This window comes from Diadema antillarum, unplaced genomic scaffold (genome assembly GCF_040938485.1).
Source record: "Diadema antillarum isolate AM-2024a unplaced genomic scaffold, OU_Dant_1.0 seq00001617_RagTag, whole genome shotgun sequence".
NCBI classification, from domain to species: Eukaryota; Metazoa; Echinodermata; class Echinoidea; order Diadematoida; family Diadematidae; genus Diadema; species Diadema antillarum.
In genome coordinates, this window is record NW_027272329.1 from 519,093 (window position 1) to 545,441 (window position 26,349).

At 36.7% G+C, this 26,349-nt stretch overlaps 1 protein-coding gene across 1 annotated transcript in view; it reads left to right on the forward strand.

Annotated features, from left to right (window-relative positions):
* Positions 1-13,441: 13,441 nt before the first annotated feature.
* LOC139711140 (ATP-dependent translocase ABCB1-like) overlaps positions 13,442-26,349 on the forward strand; it is a 42,242-nt gene continuing 29,334 nt past the window's right edge. The window contains exons 1-6 of the mRNA XM_071623059.1: positions 13,442-13,720; positions 14,808-14,941; positions 17,584-17,660; positions 20,050-20,144; positions 24,248-24,372; positions 24,756-24,872. Coding sequence (XP_071479160.1) covers positions 13,451-13,720; positions 14,808-14,941; positions 17,584-17,660; positions 20,050-20,144; positions 24,248-24,372; positions 24,756-24,872 — 818 coding nt within the window. The 5' untranslated portion in view covers positions 13,442-13,450. The remainder of the gene's footprint in view (positions 13,721-14,807; positions 14,942-17,583; positions 17,661-20,049; positions 20,145-24,247; positions 24,373-24,755; positions 24,873-26,349) is intronic.

The following is a 26,349-nucleotide window of genomic DNA, read 5'->3' on the forward strand; positions in this document are numbered from 1 at the left end:
TGAGATAATAAGAAACCTTATAAAGCAAGAGAATATTAATCAGGGACCGGGGATGAAGGTTGAGATGTGAATTTTCTTCAATTTATCCCCCTCTGAAAATGAAATTTGTAAGATCGCAATTGATGATCTGCAATTTAACAGGCATATCGGTAACAAGGGTTAATCTGTTGGTAATGTCGCTGCCCGGAAAGCAGTAGATGACAGGACAAGTTTGAGTCCCGTGGTTCCTTTTTCCCCTACATGGTTGTTAATAAATTACAGAATCAGCAGTTGCGATCTAACAAATTCCATTTGAAGATAAAGACAAATTGAAGAAACTGCACATATCAATGAGGAACCTCTTGTGCAATGTAAAAGAGCACATAATTCTGAGAGGATTTCATAATTCATTATTGTGATGAAAATCGGTTTTGAATTGGCTGAGATATTTAAAAAACAAAATAAAACAATAAACAAAATGTTATGTCCCACTTTTCATTAGGGCCACTTTGTTTTAAGAATTTAACTTAGGAATTCCTCTTAGACATATTGTATGCTTTTTTAACATTTTATACAGTGCTTTCTAAGTATCTCGCAAAAATTTAAAAGCTGAATTATCACCAAACGAATACTAATATATCCCTTTAAGTTATCTCAATTCAACGCATGCGCTGTCTGTGGACGGTACAATAAACTATGTATCCATGGACATTGAATGCTGCATCTGCAGCCCATTATTGATATACAAGACATGTATAAAACACAAACGCAAAACGAAATTTTCCCCCAATGATTTTAATATTTTGTATAGGATGCTAAATTTTTATTTTTCTGTTTTCCTTTTGAGTGTTATACTTTATAAATCTTTCTATGCTAGCTCTTTGTTTCCGTGACTTCTTTCAATGATTGATTGAGTCAAATCAGGAAGCATCAATAGCGCCATCTGTAGAGCGAGTACGACCTCTAACGTAAGAAGAAGCTTCTCATTTTGCGAGATATTAGTATATAAACAGTGTACTGTTTTTATATACCATCAGAAAAGAAACTATTTATTTTGATGTTTGTTAAACAAACACGGACGCGAACACGGACATACTTTACTTTCATCTTACACACGGTAACACATTAAAGGCATTGCAGATGGAACAAAAAACCCTGCATTTATGTTTCAAAATTAATTTTCTAAAATGTGAGTTAGGGCTGGAAACAACCAATGTCAAAAAAAGTTTTGATGTTGTAATTACTGGATAAGGAGACTACTAAAGTTTATGACGTCATGTGTGGACAACAATATAAGAAAATAAAAGAAGAATTGAACAAAATTCATTTTTATGAAAATTATACACATTCCATCAACTTGTACTCACAATATGTTAAGGGTATACCATTCCCCTGCTTTCTGATAGAGTTAAGTAAAGTGCTCTTTACAGTAAGGTAGAAAAGTGACAGTATGTTGAATTTTCTGTACATTTTCTTTATATTGTTGTCCATACATGATATCATAAACTATCCAGCAAACGCATAACGTTTTCATAACGTTTCCTAAACGTTTTTTTAGGTTCCGGACGTCTTCGTATAAAATGGACGTTTTGAAACTTACATACAACGTCAAAGTTGGGACTTAGCATTTACCGCAAAGCACAGGTTTTTTTTTTTTTTTTTTTTTTTTTTTTTTTTTGGCCAACGTTTTAAAAACGTCAACGGACGTTACAGAACGTTTTTATTATGTCTGCTACGTCTTCATCCTTTATAAACGTCCACAAAACGTTTTTATTAGGTCTGCTACACTTCGACTTCGTCTTTAACGAACGATTAAAAAACGTTTTTTATTTGGTCCGCTAGGTGTTCGTCATTCATGGTTTCTTTATCATGAATATTCTTGCCTATTTATGAGTATTCAAATTAGAAAATATAAGATTTGAAAACTAGTGAAAATAGATAAAGTGAAAGGACAATAAAGCAATCAATTCAATTCAATTCAATTCAATTCAATAAAAGACCTTGAAATCTGAAGATGTATGCTAGGTCCAAACATTCTGTGTTAAAAATAACTTACCTAAGTTATTGTGAAGCTGTTCACAATTTCAAATTGTGTTTGAAGCGGTATTTTGATATGTTAATAGGCCTAATTAAGGAGTGTGTGTGATTTAATTTTAGTAACCATGTCTTCATGCATTACAACATTTTGCTGGTATATAAAAGAATGTGATACCGATTCATCAATTGGGAATAGGATGTAGTATATATTATGTATAGGTGGTAGGACATTAGTAACAGGTTAGGGTAGGATTATATAGGATACGGTAATAGGGTATACATTGATCCCACATTGTGCCTGTATTAATCTCATAACTACACATATAATTTTTTAAATACCCAATAAAAATAAACTTAAGACGTTCTTAAAAGGATTTCTGGACGTTCTAGACGGATATGAAGGGTTCTCTAAACGTTCTGGAACGGGCCGTAAGACTTTTTAGACTTTCTTAAAACGTTTTTTGAACGTTCTAGACGGTTTTCAAAGGTTTTCTAGACGTCCGCAGAACGTCCACAGAACGACGTTTGGAATATTCTTAAAAGGCTTTACGGACGTCTATAAAGTCCAGAAGGTTTTCTGCAGGTCCACAAAAATTCACGAAGTTTTTTTTTTTTTTTTTTTTTTATAACGACCATTAAAACGTTTCAAATACGTCGAAAACCTTCCACAAAAAGACGTTCTGAAAACATTTTGACAAAACCGTCGTCCAAATAACGAACTTGGAACGTTTCAAGAACGTTCAGAAAATGGCCAAATGTTAGCTGGGTAATTGTAGTCTCCTAACTTTAAAAATTTATAACTTTTGCATCAGTGTCCGATTTTCCTCAAACTTTCACTTATGTGTTCTAATAACGTCGCTGCTTCCATTCATTCCACATTGCTCTTTGGGTTTTGGTTTCCTTTAAGAACTTATAGCAGCTGTGGCTGATGACTAGATACAAAATTCCTTCACATGGGCGCTTAGATGCTTTACTTCGCTTAACCCAAAACAGACCGGGGTTGTTTTGGCTTATGGTAAATCGGAAGGGGGGGGGGGGGGGGGGTGTGGCAATATTAAGAAAAAAATAAGACAGGATATTTAATCATAACCTCTAGGATATTCCTTATTATGTCACAATTGAAGTGAGGTATTACTTGAAAGGTTAAATTTTGCTATATCTGATGATGGACTTTCTTTAAAATGTTTAAGAATGGCGCTTAGTTCATTTTGCACTAAAACTCTACGTGATAAAAACATAAAATGGCTTTTAAAACGATTCAACCTGGCGGGGAAGCGCTTCCTTTTAGAAACAAGACACCAAACAGGTTTGTCATCGCATTCTTCATCAGCGACCAGGAAAATCCGTTTCTGAGACAGAAGCAGACATACACACAAGGTATAGGCCCTATCGTCTACAACAAATTTTTCAAAATTCCGTCCTTGATGGGTAAGAAACCCCAAACCACAAGAAATATCTTTAAAGGGATGGTACAGTATTGGTGGACATGAGAATTGGGTTTTTAACTCTTTGCGAGATGCCAAGAAAACACTTGTGAAATAGTACAGAGCATACCATTTTATGAGGAATTCAAAGTTTATATGATGAAAATCGAGTTTGGAATGACTGAAACACCCCAAAACAAAGTAAAACAAAGCGATCGTAATAAAAGGTGGGTCCCACACTTATTAAGAATCGCTCTGTTTTGGATATCTCAGCCATTTCAAAACCAATTTTCATCAAATAAACGTTGAATTCCTCATGGAATTACATGCTCTTTCATATTTCATGAGAGGTTTCTCACTATCTCACCAAAAAATGTTAGAAACCTAAGATTAGGTCTCAACCAAAACTATACAATCCCTTTAACTCTCTGTTACAGCTTTATGGACTTTTAGTGCATTATTTGGAGCATATATTATTGTCATCTCGGCAAGCTAAGAGTTAGAGAAAAGTAAACTATCAGGGTCCTATCAATAGTGGTGGGCTATAAATGGGTGATGTTTCAAAATCCTTAGGGTCCCTGCTTATTTGAAGCAGCTTATCGTACTGAGCATTTTGACACCTTTCATTAAGAATATCGGGTGAAAAATGAGATGGAGTCGGCCAAAAAACTTAATTGGGGGGGGGGGGGGGGCGCAAAATTCCTGTCGAGCGGCAGTTAAAATGTAGTGAAAAAATAATAAATTCACTATCCAAAGGAGTATGAAGATGATTTAAGTGTCTAGATATATGTTTTTGAGGTCAAGAAATTGGTTGCAAATGTCAGAAACCCTTAATATACTATAGAAAAACATTTCAAATTCTCAAATTGTGTGGTTTTTTTTTGGGGGGGGGGGGAGGGAGGGGGAGGGGGGCATCGGGCTAGTTTCGGCCCATTTCTGGCATTCCAGTCACCCAACATGCACTTAATGTCATCTTCGAATTGTGTGTCACAGATTTATAAATTTGATGATACTGAACAAATAAACAACAATAGAATTTAGATCAAGAAACTGATTGCAAATGTGTTTTAAAGCCCCTAATTTGCTATAGAAAGCATTCAAATTTTCATTTTTTTTTGGGGGGGGGGGTAGTGGTGGGGTAGACTCTAAGTTTCATTTTATTTTCTGTCCATAAATGACCTATCTCAAATGTGTAGACTGCAAATTATGATCACAAGTTGTAAAGCTAGAAAATATTTAACATTACTTTCCATGTTAATATCAAAGGGAGTGTGGACATTCCTTGTTAACTTCAGCAGAGTTTCAGCAGTGGACTATCTTTTCGTCTTCATCCACTATCACATGCCGTAGAAAAATAGGCAGAACATCACAAGGGTTGAACAACTACACAGGCTTTCAGAAGCTGATTGACAGATTCTGTTTCAAAGTATCACCACACTGAAGAATCTGTTGCAGTAACTGAATTCTGTGGACTTAATAGTTTCCCTACAATGTACTTGTATGCAAGTGCTGTTTTACAACATGGAGAAGGTACTCAAGTAGAACCTGTTCAAATTCTTCCACAACTTCACAGAGATCTAGCAGTTCAGAAATGAATACTCTCTCAGGGTGTCATGTGACATTCTAGTTATTTCAACCAGAAGAACCAACATTAGCTGTTGAGAAACATCTCTTAATGCATGTGTGTACAGGACTGTACCATACAAATGCTGGCATCAGTGTTGCATTGCAACAAGGTGGCGAAAACAGATTTGGGGCACAGTTTTAATCTTACACCGCATGCAACATCTCTCGATACCCTCAATTGATGAGAGCTTGAAGGTCTACAAACTAACAAAAGAGATCTTGCAAAGTTTGACAAGCTGGCAGCAAGATCCGCATCCGTATTCGAACTGGAATGTCCATACAGTTGTGGGAACACTTCCCATTTCCAACTTCAAGCATACAATCCCACTGCTACAACCTTAACCAGATTCCAGTGACAGACCTGAAAATAGTCTGACCGTCATTCGTACAATACTTCAGAGTCAGCCACATCAGTACATTGCTGGGAAATGCCCATGGAAGAGGACATTTGCAACTGATCCTGAACATTACTGGGGTTAAAACCAGCACCTTCAAAGTCAAAAGTTGCAAGTGGCACTGCTGAACAAGATATTGCGGTCAATGAACCTTGTGCCCTTATTAGGGATGTAAATAATGTCAGACAGTGGTACCTCAGCATATGCCAAACTGACAATGGAAAGAGCACATTTGTACATGTACACGTGTAGTAGAACAGCTTTTATAAAAGTGTTGTGATCCTGATAATAGGTTACGTTGGAGATACCCAAAGCGACACGACATACAGACTGTATTAAGTGTCCTGCAAATTATACCATGCAATAGCATGGGACCATGGGACCTCGAAAGAGTATCATGATATTTGTGCTTGACAATTACATTGTACCACATAATAACTTTGTTGATGCCCTGTTCTAATCATTCTATTGAGTAGAGAGGAGAATAATCACATCATTATGGCAAGCAAATGGAAGTTTGATAACAAATGGAACTTAAATGTAGTACTTTTTTACACCGGTATGTGGTGTTCTAGTGTAACTGTTGCAGTTGAGAAAGCAGTGTTTTTAACAGATTTTTCATTTTTCAAAATTTGAATTGCTTGAAAGATCATAACATACCCTTCCTATATCTACTGTTGTTTATCTTTAAATTACAAAATTTTGGAAGATGGCAAAGTGCATGCATTGGGTGACTCAAATACCAGAAATAGGCAGAAACTTAGCTGTACGCCCCCCCCCCCCCACAAAAAGCAAAATTTGAGAATTTGAAAGCTTTCTACAGTATATCAAAGATTTCTGACATTTGCAATCAATTTCTTGACCTCAAAAACATATATCTGGACACTTAAAATCATCTTCATACTCCTTTGGATAGTGAATTTACTATCTTTTCACTATATTTTAACCGACGCGCGACAGTAATTTTGGCGCCCCCCCCCAAAAAAAAAAAAAAAAAAAAAAAAATCAGTTTTTTTGGCCGACTCCATCTCATTTTCACCCGATTCTTTAATGAAAGGTGTCAAAATGCTCAGTACGATAAGCTGCTTCAAATAAGCAGGGACCCTAAGGATTTCGAAACATCACCCATTTTTACCCCCTGTATAGCCCACCACTACTATCAATGAAGGTTCTTTGGAACCCTCCCCCCCCCCCCCCCCCCCCAACACACACACACACGTACGTAGGCCTACACACACACATTATGATTTATACACAACATCACCACTACCATCACCACCACCACCACATCCGCATTTATAAAGGGCATTCCCCATAAGCTCACTATAATATTTTGTGTCCGAGCGATATTGCCAGGAAGCGGGCTGTGTGCTAAAAAAGTTTGGTTGACTTTGAACTAACTAGAATCATGGAAGTTCTGAACGGGTCATGAACTTGCACTGAGGACAGGGTACATCGATATCAACCTATTGAAACTGGGTCAGCCGAACAGCCCGCACCGTACGTGCACTGCTCGAGTCGAGTTCGAGTGTGTGTAGAATCCGGCTAAAACATTAGACCAATTACCAACAGGGCCTACTACAGGTGGATGTGCAACCAACAGTGAATTATGTGAATTTTGCAGCTGCAGTGTGTGAGAATCACGTTGACTTTAATAATCTGGTTGGCCGAATGTGAACTGTCATTTCACATTCGTAAATAAATTGTGTTTGGTCTCAAATCGTGAACACTTGTTGCTTTGCTCACAAACATGTCTCCCACAGAAGAAGACGAGAAAACGCCGCTTCTCGGCGGAGGAGAAAGCGAAACGAAGATGGCCGCAAACACGATGAGGAGAAGAACGGAGGGTATGGGGGTACGGAACTCGCCCGGACGGACCCGGTTGAAGTGGCCGGGTTGGCGACTACCGAGCTCGGTGATGACGACGTGAAAATCAAGTGAGCAATATGATATCATAATCTGCGAAATTATAAATATTAGGTCTTCTGAAGTGATTATATACAAATGAGATCGGTCTTCAAAAGTGATACGCAAATGAGAGAAGATGAAATTTAACTTTTAAGATCATGAATTATGTTTACATCTTTCGTTGCTGTTGTGTTGCCTGTAAATTTAGTGGTTTATTTTGGTTGGGTTGTAGTTTTGTTTTATTTCTTCTTTGTCATGCAGATAGCAGTCAGGATTTAGCGCAGTATGAATGCATGAACTTGTTGAAAGTTGAATATCTTGCTAAATTACTGTTGGTTTGATAAAACAAAGTACATTTGTAGTGTTCTCATAAAGTAATAATAATGATTACTGTCAACATATTAGTATGAACTGACAATAATTTGTTACTGATCATGCTGTGAGATGATGGCTGAAATGTGCTATGGCACTGTTCAGGTAGCAATGACTGGAAAGAACTCATCATTTCAAGATATATTCTTTTAAACTTAATTGATTTTTTCCCTCTTTTTGAGATGATAAAGTTCTGGGCAATTCATTCATCTTCAGATGCCTTTATGTTGATTTAGCAAATCATGACATCAGCAGACAGCCAAACTTTTGACTTGTTCAAGCGATATTGTATTTTGTTTGTTGTAGTTACATGTTCAGTATCGTGACATGGGGAAACTTTCATTTATCTGCAAAGCACCTTTACACTAATATTTTGTGCACTTTGAAGATGTCTCCGGGAAGTTTTCTCACTTTGCTATTTTGATTGATAAACACATCATAATAATATTGATATGATGAAGACGATTTTTTTTTTCTTCATAAATTGAGAAAACAAGCATGTGATGGTTTGTAGTTGGCAATCCTGGGGCCTGTTTCATAAAACTTGTTATCAGTGACAACTGCCACATTTCTATGACAAATTTTCTCTCAGTTTATAATCAGAAGCAAGGATTTCAGTAGCTTAACATCACTATGACAACTTGTCACTGATGACAAGTTTTATGAAATGGGCCCCTGGTGTCATCTAAGATTTACATGTAAGTTCATAGTTTTATAAATGTTGAAAAAAAAACAACAACACTCTTTTGATCTTCTGTTTCTTGACCCAGGGATGGCGAAGAAGACAACAAACCAAAAGTTTCTCTACGTAAACTGGTAAGTAGTAAACGGGCTCTGGCCTACCTTCTGACCGATAAAACTGTCCTCCATTGTGGATTCAGCTACTGTACTGTACAGCTGTTAACCCATTGATGAGGACGGGCTGATTTTTGCTACAACAAGCATTTCCCATAGACCCCTGCCCTAGTATACTCGGTGACTTGTCCTCAACGAGTTAAAAAGTGTGATCCTCTTTTAATGTGCATAATCAAGTGAATGTAATGATAAATGGAATTGATAAGTGCATTCATGAACTCAAATGATACAGATAGAAAAGTTGTAGCTTGACTAACGATTACACTCTAATAGTGTGTTTTTACAAAGCAGTGATACAGATCACTATTACTCAGATGCAAAATGAGGTGATCGAGGTGATGATATCATCGCGTTCCAATTTTCACGATAAACCTGCACCCAAATCTACACAAAATTTCCTGTTTTGAAAAGAAATTGAAGTACCCCACTGAATTGAAGGTTTAAACTTGAATTGAATTAAATTGAATTGAATTGAATTGAATTGAAAGTCCTTTCCATCCAATTAAAGTTGAATGGTCACTTCAGGAGCCATCCAATGATTTTCAAAAAAGTATTATTATTACGTGTAAAAATGGGGGGGGGGGGGGGGTGGGGCGGGATGGGGAAGAAGGCCTATGTGTAATTATCATTACCAGTACTCACCAGTTGGAGAGTTATGCAGGTGCTCAGTGAATGCATTGTATTGAGAAAGCTTTAATCCTATTTAGGCGGGGCTTTTTTTGCTAATTATGCTAAAACCAGAGGGGGCAGATTTTGACCCACCCCCTTGAGATCTCAAACCATCAGTGGTGCGATCGCGACAAAATTTTGCATGCATGACACCCACATCATAATCTACAAGATTGTGTTATTTTTTGAAATATCATTTATAATTTTAATTGATTAATTATGCAAATAAAGCCAAAGATCATATTTTAGCATAATTAAAAGTATTGAGGGTCGACTTTTTGGTTTGTATCTGATTTAGCATCAACAATTGTACATCATAAAAACTTCCAAATGTCATTTGAATTCTTATGTATCTTATTGTTTTTGGAATTTCTTTGGTATTTGTTTTGCGACTTGTTTTTTTCTTTGATCTTTATTGGAAATTGTCACTGACCACTTTTCTACCATAATTAGCATAAAATTGATCAATCGATCAAGTGATTAATTGTAAAAATAATCATGTTTTCAGACTTTCATGACAGAGCACTTTTTTCCATAGGAAATGTACGCAAAATCACAAAATTGTGCCCTGTTTGGGTGACATGCTGTTACAAAAATGGCCGTGGCTTCAAAAAGTGTATGTTGACGTTGCAAATCTGGTCTCAAAAGTTGCATGAAACTTGAACAGAGAAAGTCAAGAAGCCTTACGACAAGGCCTTCTCGGTGTTACAGAATTATAGCGCAAAACGTCAAGGGTGGGGGGGGTGGGGAGCAGGATTCCCCTCCCCCCCCCCCCTGCCCTTTTAGGGTTAAGGGTGTTTAAAGTGCAGGTAGCCAATTGATGAGAAATATATGCAGTGTATAGCTTGTCATTGGACTGTTGTATCCTTGTTCAGGGAGCTTACATGTAATTCTATCAGGTCTTAGATTAGAGTGCCTTTGTCCTCCAATCAACCAGAAAGGAGGTACCGTATTCAGAGTTTACCTCTTTGGCAAGTATGGACTAGTGTTAAACCAGAATTACAGTGCATTCTGTAGAACTCTTTCTATCCAGAGCAGTCATGCACGGCTCTTGTATAACTCCAAGCTGCTTTCTCCCCATTAAGTGTTCCTGGTAGCATGTCTAGATTTGCATTTGTCATCAAATGTTGTCATTTTAAATAAACACCAGTTAGAATTTCACTTGAATATTTTCTGGTGTCTTTCTCTCTCTCGCTTTAATGTTACAGTGTAATTCAGCACCGTGTTTAACCCATCAAGTACTTTGGTAAATTTGTTGCAGAAATTGTCACCTTGATAATTATCTGTCCAAAGTAAATTGCCAACAATGAGCTTCAATACATTTTTAACCAGTTAAAGACTAAGTACTGTATAAAAAAAGTGTTGAAAAGGTTAAAAAAACCGTATCGGGCAATTACCCTGTGAGAGTAATTACCCCCCTGCGAAATACTGGCTAGTGATAAGGTTGGAGTAAAGATTAGGGTTAGGTTTAGGGTTAGAGTTTGGGTTTAGGGTTAGAGTTAGGTCCAAGATTTGTATGGGATTAGAGTTAGGGTCAGGGGAAGGGTCCGGGGGTAATTGTCCTATCCCCTCAGATCATTCACAGGTTCTTGAATTCGCTCTTCACAATTGTCAAGCCATTCAGGATATTCAGAGAAAGCTGTGGAGGTATTTTTCGCGGGTTTTAGTATTTATGCTAGCCGAAAGTACTGCGTATACTACAATGTATCTGCAAACATACTGCAAAAAAAATCCTTGTTTACAGTAGTCCCGAGCATACTTGGGCAGGTGTCTATTGGAAGTGCATGTTATAGGAAAGTCTGCTCATCCACAATGAGTTATGATACATCATGTATAAAAGGAGAAATGTTAGAATGAATGTTTTGAATTTATAAGATCTCCACAATGTTTCTAATGCAAAAATATGTGTGTTGTAGCAAAATCAGTCCGTCCTCAACAGGTTAATCTTTTGAAATATGTTGCCAATGTAGCTGAGGATTAGATTTTGTGCAATTTTGATGCTTTTGATACTTCTGAAACTGAAATAGACCATGGGATGTGACCAAAATGTGTCTCAGATATTGAAAGAGAGGTGTTTGCTGTACACTATGATATACTGGAAATGGATTTGAAAATGATAATCAAACGATTGATATTGCATCAAATCACAGAAAAGGGGTTTCTTGGACTTGGCATGTTGAAATGCCATTTAACTCAATGCGGTATTTGAATGTAATTCTTTGTTCAAGAGTTCTTTAATGTGTTTTGAAGCTCACAAATGATGTGTACTTGCAGTTATTTCATTTGTAATGTCAGCAGACAGGTGGTCAATAGCACAATCAGGGTATGCAATTGTGTAACAGGGCAAAAATGAAAAAACTTGGTGAAAATGCTTTTTTTGTTGTTTGTTGTAGCTGAGTGTTCAAATTTTCATTTCACGTAAAGAAAGAGTTAAAATTTTGCATTAAACTGCGCATGAATTAGCATTTAAATTAGGGGTGTCGAATTACATTGAAATGACTAATATATTGGAAAAATTCATTTAAAAAAAGGAGAATGTTTTTTTCATCTGATATTGCTGTTAGATATTCCTGATAAATATCCCTTTCATTCACCACCAGCACATAGCCGTGACATATCACAAAATATGAATGAATTTCATATTTTCACTTCTCGAAATGGATGATCAATTTTGTAGGCATTATTTTGAATTCAAATAAAACCACTTTTACATATTTTATCATATTTCACTTTTGCCAAAGAGTGAAGAGGCGAAACTTTCAGGAATAGGTAACAGACATATAGTGGCCATTATTACAAATTTTTATGAAATTAGGGCCGGTACTTTGGAAGATATTATATTTTTCATCAAAAAATTATCTGTACAGTTTGACCTTGAATGTGCGCACATTGTTTGGATCAATTCTCATATTTGTAAACACAGATAGAAGAATGAATGTGAGATTTATGATGACTTGAGTTGATATCCAAGCTGTGACACTCAAACAATGACATACATCAGTATTAAGCCAAAATACTATGTTTTTGCTTATGATATCCTTAAAAATTGAACAAGCATTGAAATATGAGCACTGAACACTTATCATATGACCTTCATGCAGTATAACATGGGCGTGTATCGCACTTTTTTATGCTCAGCAATTTGTAAAAATATAAAAAAATAAGTTCCTATTGCTCAAATTTGCTGAAATTTTCACACAATAGATTTCTGCATGTGTACAATTCATGGTTAAAAAAACAAGGATATTCAATTAGGGGAAAAGATTCTTTAAAGTAGTCAAATTAGGATATACCTCACTGAAAATACTGAAAAACAGCTGCCCTTATTTTACTCAGCATTTGAAAATGGCTCAAAACTCAAAACTGGCTGAACATTTATTGGCAAACAGCGCACCATATTGTATATGTGTCTTCAGTACTTTCAGGAAAAGCAGAAAAATAAGCTGTTTCTCCATGTATAGCTGTACAGCATGGGTTAAAAGGTCACAATGTCACAAAAATAAGCCAGCATTACACTCCTACCAGGATGGGACTTCAGACCTTATAACTTTCTCCAGCTGAAAGAACCACTGTTTTTTATTGCATGCAAGCAATGCCAGGAGAAAATCCATTAATTTGATACCAAATACATAGGGGTAGACTTAAAATATGGACCTCAAATCTTGATTTTACGTAAGTTGTAAAACGCTTTTTTTGATGCATTACGTGGGTTTTGAGGGACTTTTTGGTAATTAATCTTTAATAATTAACAGTAAATGAGAAGAAATTAGCTATTGTTTTACCACATGTGATTACTGATGTCTTAGCATGCTGCATGTGAATTTTTAAGTCAGTTGGTGCATTCTTTTAGAAGTTACAATTTTTTAAAGTGAGAAAGTCATGATTGCATACCCTGATTGTGCTTATCACCAGGTACATGTACATGTATTAAAGAGACGTTTAAACAGTGCTAACATTGTGCTCATGGTCTCAGTGTTGATGACAGTTTCCCATGATGCATTACAGAGATTAGGCCAAGTGCGAGTGGAAAAAAAATATGTAAGTGTTCCAAAGTGCCCTGCACCTGTAGGGGCATTTACATACTATTTGCAGTGCCCTGAGGAATTTTTTTTTTTAACCCTTAGATGTGTTTAACGCTCTTGTCTCCTGCAGTTCCGCTATGCAACGCCCTTTGATTTCTTCATCATGCTGGTCGGGGGTATAGCGGCTCTTGTGCACGGGGCTGGTTGGCCAGTGCTGAACCTTTTCTTTGGCGATCTCGTCGACGAATTCATTGAGGTCGGCTCAAACGAGACCGCTGCTGCCCCCGTCATCCCTGGCGAATATACGTTACCCCCAGATTTCACCTTTCCCCCGGACGTTAACCCCCTTAAAGAGTTTGACAATCAGATGAGGGAGTATGCACTCATTTTCACGTACGTCGGACTTGCTGTTGTGGCTGCATCTTACACACAGGTATGCACGCAGCAAACTCTGCAATTGAAAGAAATCTAATCATTTGTGTGGGATGACAATTTCAATAGTAAACATTTTCGTACTTTTGTGTGTGTGTGTGTGTGTGTGTGTGTGTGGTGTATTTTGTCAACCATACGTACAGTTGCAGTGAAAACATTATAAACTTAAAAAGGCCCTATTTACCTTTTGGGAGCAATGATTTCAGAAATGTGCAAGATATCACATTTGATGCATACATGTATGTGTAGGTCAGTTGGAGCACAAAACATCCTACCATAAAGAATTTTGCAATTATAGAACCTAACATTATTTAAGGAGTCTGTCTTGGAGATCATCACTAGTTAGTTTTCTCAGTAAACTGTTACTATAGACAGTTTAGTCTGGAAACATTTTAATTGTAACCATTGTTCAAATGTTGTATATTTAACAATACTTGACATTGATTACACTAATTCAAATTTTTACCATGCTTGTTTCTATCCCTAACTCACATTTTGGAACTATTTTGAAGCATTAATGCTGGGTTTTTGATCTGCAAACTTAATGGTAAATTATGCCTTTTAAGTCATTGTGGGCTAGTGAATTGCTCTGGGCATTTGTCTTCCCCTCATCCACGTACACACATTCACATTCACACTCCTGGTCAAGTTCATATTCACACTGCCATTCACACCCACATTACCTACATTCTAACTCATCTCATTCTCACTCACATTCTAACTCATCTCATTCTCACTCACATTCACACTCACACTCACACTCACATTCACATTCACATTCACATTCACATTCACATTCACATTCACATTCACATTCACATTCACATTCACATTCACATTCACACTCACACTCACACTCACACTCACACTCACACTCATATTCATATTCACACTCACACTCACATTCGCATTCACATTCACACCAACACCTGCACTCATAGGTTCATACATTCACATCATCCTTATCACCCACATTCTCAGTCTCATTGACATTCACATAATTATTTTCATTCAAATTCAAATTTACACTGCTACGGTTGTATCATAATCATTGTATTTGTGACGATGGTATGGTTTCTATTGACCAGGTGTCTTTGTGGAGTCTGTCCTGTGAGCGACAGACTCACAAGCTTCGGAAGGAGTTCTTTAACGCCATACTCCATCAGGAGATTGCGTGGTTTGATGAGCACCAGAGCGGGGAGCTCACCTCGCGTCTTGCAGAGTGAGTGCAGTATTAACCCTTTGCCTCCTGGAGTTTGTCTTTATTGCACAAAGTCTACGAAAACTGAAAACGCATGCAGGGAATGGATTTAATGAAACTGAACCCCAAAATGTACCCTGAGTGAAAGCAGCAATATTAGAAGGACACTTCGGCAAAGTTTGAAGAGAAAATAGGACAATCAATTAAAAAGTTTCAATTCTTCCTAAGTTTCAGTTCTGTCATTGCTGGATGAGAAGACTTCTAGTACAGTCATAAAGAAAATATAAACTAAGGAAATTCAACAAATTTTCACTTTTTTAGCATAATAATAAAGCACTCTTAAATGTAGGTACCTCTTTCAGAAAGCATGCAAGGGGAATGATATTGCCCCTAACATTTGTCAGTATGTCAATGGAATGTTTACTTTTCATGAGAAGTAATATTTCATGGAATTCTCCTAATAATTTCTTTATATTGTTGTTCATACATAGCATCATGAACTGTAGAATTCTTCTTATCATTCAGATATTTCATCTAGGAGCAATTCTTCTTCCAGTAGAAAAGTGCTGCCCTCAATTGTCGCAGGAGCAAATGTCATGGAACCCTACCTGTTCAGTAGTAGTCCCTGTGTAGATTCAGTACGTTGGCTGTTGAAAATTTTTGCCATAATGAGATCACTGGATCATCTATTGTGGGTTGGTTAAAGGACAAGTTCACCTTCATAAACATAAGGATTGAGAGAATGTAGCAATATTAGTAGAACACATCAGTGAAAGTTTGAGGAAAATCAGACAATCCGTTCAAAAGTTATGAATTTTTGAAATTTTTGTGCAGTACCCGCTGGATGAGAAGACTACTGCAGTGTATGAATAACTTGCGTACAACGATATAAGGAAAATATAAAGAGAATTTCACAAAATTCCATCTTTTGAAAAAAGTACACATTCCCCTGATTCGTTACCGACATATGTTATGGGTAATATTATTCCCCCTGCCTTTAGAAAAAGGCAAGTCAAGTGCTCTTTTATTATGCGAAAAAAGTGAAAATATGTTGAATTTTCTTTTACATTTTCTTTATACTGTTGTACGCATATGACTCACAAGCTGTAGTAGTCTCCTCATCCAGCGGTTCCAACACAAAAATTTAAAAAATTCATAACTTTTGCATCGATTGTCCAATTTTCCTCAAACTTTCACTGATGTGTTCTACTAATATTGTTGCATTTTCTTAATCCTTATGTTTATGAAGGTGAACTTGTCCTTTAATTCAAAGTTGATGGTTTGGGTCCACCAGTGAAATACTCATTTTGATATCCCATTGTTGCCTAACAAAAGTGTATTCAGGGTTACTGTATGGAGCAATTCCAGAGGAATTTGAGCATGACCCTTTGCTGAATATGTCTAGACATCACTGCCTGTATCTGTAAAAAATAAGTGGTAAATAGAGATGGTATATGGTCACCACTGAATGCCAGATGCATGATCATATTATGGACAGCTAGTCTACCATGAGAAGTTTTGGAAAAATGCCAAATTTTAGATTAAAAAAAAAAATTGATATTTAGTTTCTTCTGTGTTGACCTCAAAGGTACCTTATAGTACTTTCTGCTTAAGTGAATGGATTCGTTGAAAACAGACTTTGCTCAATGACTCAAAGTGTCTTTTTGAGCATTACACACTTCAGTTACAACTTTCACATTCAAAGGAGAGATTATCTACACGTATGATTCAAATCCTACACCAATAGACATGAGTAGCCCTAATAAATTGAATACCCCTGTATCAGGAACCCATGATACTGGAAACCACTGGTTTACTAGCTTTTTATAACCAGTTGAGGATGAGTTCCTAGTATACTCAGGCAAGTGTCTATGGGAAATGCGTGTTTTAGCATGATCAGTCTGTCCTCCATGGATTCAGGCAGTGAGTTGTTAGGCACACTATCCTACTTTAAAAATCAGTGGGGCAAGGGAGTGGAGAAGTTAAATCACCATTTACCAATTATGAGCTCCACGTAAGGCTGTCTGCAGTCTTTGGTCTGCTCTACAATGTATGTGATAAGAGTTCAATTTGACCCAATTACTGCATTTAGAGTCTGTAGTTTGACGTGTCAAGATCATAAAGCATGACAAAAGAACTTGACTTTGAACTCTGTTGCCTGGCCTGCACCTCTGAGATTTTCAAACTTGGGTTTAGGCAGCCTTGGATAAACAAAGGCTGTTCTTTGAACCGTGGTGATAACAAACTTCTTCCTAAATATGCCTGTGTATATTTCGATATTAATTAAAAGAGTAATACATAGAATTGGCGGATGCCTAGTATGTGCTGTGTTTCATTATGATGAGTGGTAACTGAGGATAAATTTAATGATTTGAACTTGAGCTCATGATTTTTCGATAAAATAATTTCTTTTCAGTGAAATTTGCCTTATTTCCTGGATGATTTAGCCTCTAAAGCACATGTCTTGAATGTGATACATGTATTTGTCATTTTGCCCCTCATTCCATTCACATTTTTCCTTCCAGCTTCCAAATTTTCATTGTATACCTTTCCTCATTCTCAGCATGTTTCTGGTGTCCTAAAAAAAAAAAAAAGACAAAAATCTAAACTTTTCCTCTTTTCTCTTTTACCCCATCTTTCTCACTTTTTCTTCTTTCCTGCAGCGATTTGGAGAGAGTTAGAGAGGGTCTAGGTGACAAAGTGGCTGTCTGTCTTCAGTTCCTTGCTCAGTTTCTGACGGGTATGTGGTTTACATGCTTGTGACTACCAAGCTCAAAACTCACAAAGAAGTAGGCCAAAATGAATTTCCACTTTCCTACATACAGTAGTTTAAAAGAGGAAGCTTGGAGTTTTAAGATGATGATATAACTTGAATAGCTGAATCTGACCATCCTATGAACTCATTGGACAACAACAACAACAACAAGAGTTGATTGAATACAACAGAGAGTTAGGGGCTGCAGTTTGTAGAAAAAATAGAAAAGAGGATTTAAAGATTGGGGTCACTCAGGCATGCAGTGCTTGAAAATCAATGAAAACATTTCCCAGTGCAAACAACACCTGTCCAAGAGGATATGGTCCAGAAAAAAAGAAGAAAAAGTTACATCTTGATTTTGGTTTGTTTTGAGCAGCCAAATTTAGACGGTGGGTTGAGAAAAGATTACTCTCCCTGGTATAAAGAGACAAACTTTAGAATTTGAGTAAGTCAATTAAAAATAACATATTTTGGTTCATTACTGAGAATCCAAATTTTGAGCTAGGCAGGAATTCTTTTTTTTTTCCAGTGGTAGCTGGTGAGTTGACCTAATTACTCCCCTCCAACTGCTTGACTTAAGAATGCATTGCAACAAACTGAATAATATGCCAAAAATTAAAGCAAACATCAAGTAAGGTAAAGTACACTCAGCAAAAAAAGAAAGTAAACACTTTTTCGAGGTCATATTTTTCATAGAAGATTTTTATGAAAATCAATGTATTATATACCATATTAAAGGTAATTTGATTGCCTATTAAGCTAATAGGTTAATTAGAATTAAAACTTTATGCATGAGTAAGCACATTCATTTTTGTCCTCCAAGGCACAAAATTGAAAATTGCAAAAATTGACACATTCTCTTTCATTTGCAAATGCCCTTCACGATAACATTGACAACAGAAGACCAGTTTAACACAATGAGAGACATGAGTGAAATAGGAAAAATAAGTTTTCGTTCTCTTTATCTCTTTATAATCTCTAAAAAAACAAATTGGGAAACGAAAAGGGAAAAACAAAAATTTTCTGTCAAGTCAAACTTCAAAAATGACATAGGGAATAATAAGCATAAAGATGGTTAAATGAGCAGAATTTCTTTGTTTATTTCTTTCAATCTAGTGATTTAAGAATCCATGTGACAATTTCAAAAACCAAACATTATTTACAATTTCCAAATTTGAAAAAAAGCTCAAATTTGTACAATTTTTGATAATTATTACTTGTTCTCATATTTCATTTGAATTTAGATGTGACATAATATGCTTTATTTCCCCCCTTTATTTTTAGTCTTCATTGATCTTTTGGTCTTTAAAGATATCATAGAGATCAAAGGTTTGTTTTTGCAACTTAACTCATGTTTCTTTTTGTGCGAAATTTGTTGTTGTTCTTATTTTTCTATGGAAGAGCACAAACGCATGAATGGCAAATTGTTCAGTTTTGCAATTGTTACTTTTGTGCCCTGGAAGAGAAAAACAATGGTGTTCACTCATGCTTAAAATTTCCCTTTTTGATGATCTACCAGGTTGATAGCCAATTACATTACCTTCAATATGGTATATAATACATTAGCTTTCAGCCAAATATTCTATGAGAAATCTAAACTTGAAAAAGCGTTTACTTTCTTTTTTTGCTGAGTGTATATTGAAACATTCAGACCAAACCTCAAGAAATTTATGTTGACAAATTACTTTCTTATTCATAAGCTGTCATTTGCATCCTACTGTGCCTGCAAATAGTGTCGTACATTGTAGATTGGTAACACACACACAAACACACACACACACACACACACACACACACATACATTGTATATATATAAATTATTAATGAATCTCTAACAATTATGAAAGTATGATAATGATAATGAGATGATAATGATAATGATAATACTAAAGATGATGATGGTGATGATGAAGTTGATAAAGATTACTATTACCACCACCATACTGTATACTCTTCAGGTTTGGAAAGCAATTTTTAAACAAGCATCCTCTAAACCATGATGAAGAGGGAACTATCAAAATTATGATGATGGTGATGATAGAGCTTTTGATGATTATCAATACCACCATAAATACTCTCTTGATTTGGAAAGCAATTTTTATGCAAGCATTCTGTAATCCTTGATGGGGCAACTATGGAAATATTAATATGGAATCAAATTATCAATAGAAATTATCAGACAAGGAAAGATGAGGTTACTATAAAGTGGTTATTATGGCGTGGGTAAGTTTTCGCACTCGGATGGGTGAGATGAATTTTGTGTGTTTTTAATTCTGCTGGTTTCGTGCAAAATGTGTGAAAATTTCCACACCACAAAAATTTCCACTTTTACAGTACTTGCTTAACTTTGTTCATTTGTTATGGCTCCCTCTAGGGTTCGGCATCGGGTTTTGGAAGAGCTGGGAGCTGACGCTGGTCATCATGTCACTCACACCACTCCTGGCCATTGCTGGAGGCTTCATGGCCTATGTGAGTACCAGCTTTATATCATGTGACCAGTTACATGGTGTGCATACATTTACTGTTTGTTTCTGCTCTTTATCCAGTGACAGTATCTGTACATTGCTTTAAATCACATGGGAAATGTGAAGCAGGGCCTTCACAAACAGCAGTGATGAACTTACTGATGGAGCCACCCTGTGGAAAAAAGGACAGTTGAATGAATTTTGCGCATGATTGCCGTATTATTGAAGACATCAGACAGTACTAAGGCTGTAGAGGAATGTTATTTCCTTTCTCTTACATAGCTGTATACAGGCATCACAAAAGCTAACACGTTTTTAAAGTATGCGTTAAAGTGCAATATTGTATCCTATTGGTGATTTTCATGCCAAATTTTTGTCCTTCTAGATAGCAGCGTTGATAAATGCAGTGGGTCTTCAAAGAAGAAATTCAATTTGACCAGTTACTGCATAAAATGTTGTATTGTTCATTGTATTCATAATCCGGCCTCATAACCCCACTAATTGCTTGCTAGAATCTGGCATGGTGTCTTGTGCAAAGCCTTTTGGGATTTCATCATCTCATACAGAAGAGGTTTGGTCTTCATGTGAATAAATCAGCAGATGAGCGAACAATGAGCAATTTTCCATGACAAAATGACAGGAGAGGACTATGGACTGTTTGTCATGAAAACGTAACAATTGCCAGCAGTCATCCGCTAAACATGTCATGTTGCACCGTTAGATCCTGGTCACGGGACCTTCCCATTGAATGAAGGTCATAAATTGCTTATAGTGTTGTTGTTTTTTTTTTGCAGTATACCAATCCTGAGAGTATTGCACCAATTTGTGACCTGTAATGATTTATGTGCCCCTCATGATACAACAGAGAGTAGCTGTTATCTTCGAGAAAAACAAACTTAAAGAGAAAGAATTTTAACAGTCTGAATAAGTTCACTTTTAGCCTGAAATGACAGTTGGCGTGGTAGGTATGAGATAATCACAAGTTCACCCTCGAGATTGAAGTGATTTCTATAGCAAAGACTGCATCATTGCAGAGTACTCTTGGAAAACTGTTTTACTCATTCATCAACAAATTTAGATCGGGGGGGGGGGGGGGATGGTTGGTAAGCACTATCATTACTTTTATGAGCTGTCAAAAATAAAATTACATTTAGAGTTCTAACTACTAAATCCACACCTACTATTATACATTTGTGTACCATTCGTGTTGCTTCAAACCCATGTCCACTTTGCCCTGTTTTTCCAAAAGTGTATCACTACGCATGTCTTGCATGAAAGGTAAAAATAGTGTTTCCCTACCAATCACAAAGAAAATGCGTGACACATGCCCTCTGAGTGCTGCAAAACTGTTTGCCATGTTGACATCTCTGCTGTGTGATGTAGAAAAGAAAGTCAAGTGTTTAAAGCATACTGCAATGAGGTAGTCTTTTGTTGTTGCTGGAAATTCAGTTCAATTCAGTTCAATTCAATTCAATTCAATTCAATTCAATTCAATTCAATTCAATTCAATTCAATTCAATTCAATTCAATTCAATTCAATTCAATTCAATTCAATTCAATTCAATTCATTTATTTCATTCTCATTTTTCTTCCAACATGAAATAAAATGAATTGTAGAATTACTGTTCTGGCCTTTAAAAAGAGGCATTCATTTTTGTCAAAGTTACTCATTGACAGATGAGGTCATAAATTGCCCACTCATAAAAACAAGGAGGCTCATCTTTAATCTGCAAAAGAAGCCAGAGTAAAGGTCATGCTGGCAGTAAAACTCTGTGTGTAAACAGAGTATTATTGCTGTGAGGATAATTGGTTTGTTCAATGTGTAATTTTGGTCTCAATGTCCCTCTGTTGTCCTTGTATAAACCAATTGTCTTTGTTTTTGTTTTTGTTTGTTTGTTTGTTGTTGTTGTTGTTGTTGTTTTTTTTTTTTTGGGGGGGGGGGGTGGTTTCTGTGCATTGAACAGTAAAACCTGTCTTCGTGGTCTCTTTTCTTGCACAATCACCTGCTTGTGTTATCTGCTTTTTAATAAAGTTATCATAGATGTGGTATTCCTTTGTGATAATTTGTTCAGACGCTAGTGGTCATCTGCTATAGGGTTCATCTGTTTGTGGACTTGGTCACCTGTCTTGGAAGTTAAGCCTTTTGACCTTTATGGGGATAAAAGACAGTGCAAATGGTTTAATATGAACATGGAATGGCCAGATATTTCATAAGTTTAATAAGCACTTGCTTTGTTCATTGTGACACCTAATTGTATCTTGAACTTTTGAATGTACTGTAATTCAGTCCCTGGTTTAAAAAAAAAAGAAGAATATATATATATATATATATATATATATATATATACACATATATATATATATATATATTTTATTATTATTTATTTTTTTACTTTGCAACTATATCATCTGCAATATCTTGGACATTAAAAAAAGTCCAACACTGACATTTGGTCAATCTGAAATTGCCTTTGTCATTTTGGTGCTTGAATTTTCTTCTCACTGTTTTTATAAAAAAAATTGTTATTATTAAAAGCCTTAGCATGGTGCATTAGCATGATGAGGACAAGCTGATATTTCTGTAACACGCATTTTCCATAGATACCTACCTACCTGAGTATAATCAGGTCTAGTCTTCAGTCTGTACAATCTTAATTTCCAAAAGAGAGGACAAACAGGTTTGTGCATGGACAAAGTAGTAGGTGCTATGTTAGCATGCAAATAATGAGTACTAAATAAACCGTAATGATAAATCACTTTGTACCAGGAAGTGGCACCAGAGATATTAACTCTTTATGTGCCATGGTGGAAACCCCCTGCGTGCCACGTTATTCTCAGACACGAAGGTACTCATGCTTTGAGAAAGGATTCTGTGTTTCCAATTCGTATTACTTCTTCAAATTTCTGTTAGGCTGTACATAATAATGAGCAAAGTGTTAGAGGAATGCCAAACTTTGCTTCGATATACATTGTATGATAAATCTATTTTCAATATTTCTTTTAAATGACCAGTTGCTACATTACTGTAAAGGCATGAATTTTGCACATAAAACCATGACAGAAACTTAGAATGTAAACGCAAATCTAGTTAGGAACACCGCTTGATAGTTAACCACCACATAGACTGCAAGCCGTAAGTGAGAGGAACAAAGGCGCGAGAAGCGCTTTCAGTGTACCGGGGGATTAGCGATTTATCGATCGGTTTCGGCGGCTTTGTTTGTTGAGCAGAATATGCGAAGTTGGCACGCCGTCGACTGAGTCGGACGTGTGAACGTGGCACATAAAGAGTTAACTGGGCCGTCACTTTTGAGAACGTGGCACCAGCTGTGCAAGTATCTTAAGTTCCCGATTGTGCGTCAGAATCTCCCCGATTCTTCTGTGGTAATCGTGGTAGCTGTAATAGTAAATAAACTGAAATTGAAATTGGCAAAAAAAAAAGAAGAAGTGATAGAATATTTTGTGTCCTTTCCATACGGGATTCTTGACCCGTTGAGGACGAGTCCCGAGTATACTAGGGCAGGTGTCTATGGGAAATGTGTGTTGTAGCAAAACCAAACCATCCTCAACGGGTTGAATTTCCACAGACTATACACTAGACTCACTAGGATCCAACACCCAACAGGAAGTTCAGTATGTTTGTTGAAGTCGTATGATTATCCCATTCATCTCATGTTACCCCATGTAGGACCAGATACAGGATATCCCATACTTGTAATTGGCACAAACCTTCGCAGTTATCTGGATATCCTGTTTATTAGTAGGCCTACATGTTGGAATGCTTTTATTGCTGAATGAATTAAATGCTAGTGATTGCTATGAATTCAATGTAGATAAAGTACAATTTTCTTCTCTTTAAAATGATACATACAATATTAACTTGCTCATGTTTTATATTTTGTGTGCTGATAAAGAGTACTTACTGTATATGCCATATATTTCGCGAGTCTAAATTTTCGCGAATCGGGACTTCCTGGCAATATGCATTTCCCATAGACACCTGCCCGAGTATACTCGAGACTTGTCCTCAACGGGTAAACCTTTCAGATGAATGACTTTGTTCTCTTCTTCTTATTTTTCCCCAAACATTTTTCTGTCCATCAATGCTAGCTCATCACATCCTTCTCCAAAGCGGAGCAAGAAGCGTACGCCAAAGCGGGCAGTGTTGCTGAGGAAGTGTTGTCATGCATTCGTACCGTCATTGCCTTCGGCGGAGAGCAGAAGGAAGTTCAAAGGTCAGGATATATACACAATATACCACTTTGTTTGCAATGAAATATACCAGGAAGAATGGGAGGGAACCGCACATGCATCATAGATTCCAATGTCCTGGTTTCCAAGAAATGTGTTTGATGCAATATCACTGTAATGTATTTTACATCTCTGGAAACAATGGCCTCACATCAAATTTAGAGCAGTGAAAAAAAAGAGAAAAAAACAAAACCACAATATTACCTGTTTGTTTGCTGTCTTCTAAAAGTGGTTATCATATCTGGCAGTCATAGTTCTGTACATCTATCAAAATAATGATGAAATGTGAAATGAAAAGATGCAATGTCAATCTTTCCTCTCATTGATTCACTCGGACTGAACTGGACTAATGATGCTGTTTCCATAGATACGAGAGGGAGCTGGATGGAGCGAAGCGCCTTGGTATCAAGAAGGGACTCATCACCGCCTTTGGTCTCGGCCTCACCTTCCTCATCATGTTCTCCGCCTATGCCCTGGCTTTCTGGTGAGTTGATCTCCACCCCTCTCCATTAAACCCTCAGGCTCTTTATGAATTTGAGGCACTTATGTTTGAGAGTGATATTAAAGAAATAATTGGTTTACTTCATTGCATATGTACAAAATCAGAAAAAAAAAAGTCAATTTTAGAGAGAGAGTGACTCTGAATGTTGGAAATGTGTTGTCAATTTGAAGAAATGACAAATTTAACCATTAAGAAGCTTGTGAAAGTTTAGCAACCAAAACAGAAAGAAAAATTATAATCATATTGGTATATTGCAACCCCCTCCCTCCCCCCCCAAAAAAAAAGAACAAAAAAGTCATAGTCATATTAATGGCAAAGGGCTCAAGTGAAAGAAAAGTTCCTATTTTACCCATGTATGAACTTATGACATGGATTGATTCCTTTTCATTTTTTGGACTTTCTTATGTCCTTCCTAGTGGCAATCAAATTTCCAGGTGTGTTGAGTCCTAGCTTGAGTCTAACTGGGCATTGTTGTGTGTTATCATGTCATATACTCTGATGAAAAGTGAAATACTAACATCCCTTGCATAAAGGGAGTAAAATGATGGTCGCATACACTTGTTTGTGAGAAGAGTACATTACAACTCAAACCACGTAAAACTATAGGTCAACTATTGCAGGTGCAATGCTGATCTGAATCACTTGGTCTCCCCCCCTCCCCCCCTCCCCCCCCCCCCCCCCCCACACACACACACATACATACATACACGCCAGAAGAAAAGAAGAGGAAGATCACTAAGAAACGAGTTTAATACCTTCCCAACTAAATCAATCGTGCGTATATACACCACAATCAGCAAAATCAATAGGCACAGACAATAGGCGAGTTGCTCATCAGTACACGGGTATGAGGCATTCCACTGGAGGGGGATATATATATGCATAATTCATCCTCTGAAAACTGCTGCCTCAAAGCACCATTGATGTATTCTGTGTGAAAGGGTTCCGTGACATGTACTCCTGCGACAATATTACTCCCATGAAATGTTTGCACGCTAAGCCAATCATAAATTCTACCCACAAATGTAACCCTAACCCTATTCCTAATCCTCATTTGAAACTAAACCTAAAATCCTATCACAATTCCTTAACCCTAGGTCCTTAATAGAGAAAATAAGACCGGAGCAATTGTCGCAGGAGCAAATGTCGCCATGTGAAAGTCTTTCATCTGGTTCTGATTGGCTTTAAATGTAATGCCGGAATGGGAAGGAGCATAAATTGTATGAATTCTGCATTGTTTCTCTTCAGGCAAACATTTGATTGAAGATGAAGAATCAAACATTATGGCCCGAATTCACGAAGTTGGTACAATCTTTGTCCATGGTTTAAACCATGGACAAAGACCGTAGTTTTGTATGGGGCGCCAAGTGTAGCATGGCCTATTTTGATACGAAATCAGTCATTTCCTCGATGAAATGACCATTTTGTTAATGAAATATTGTTCATTTCGTTAATGAAA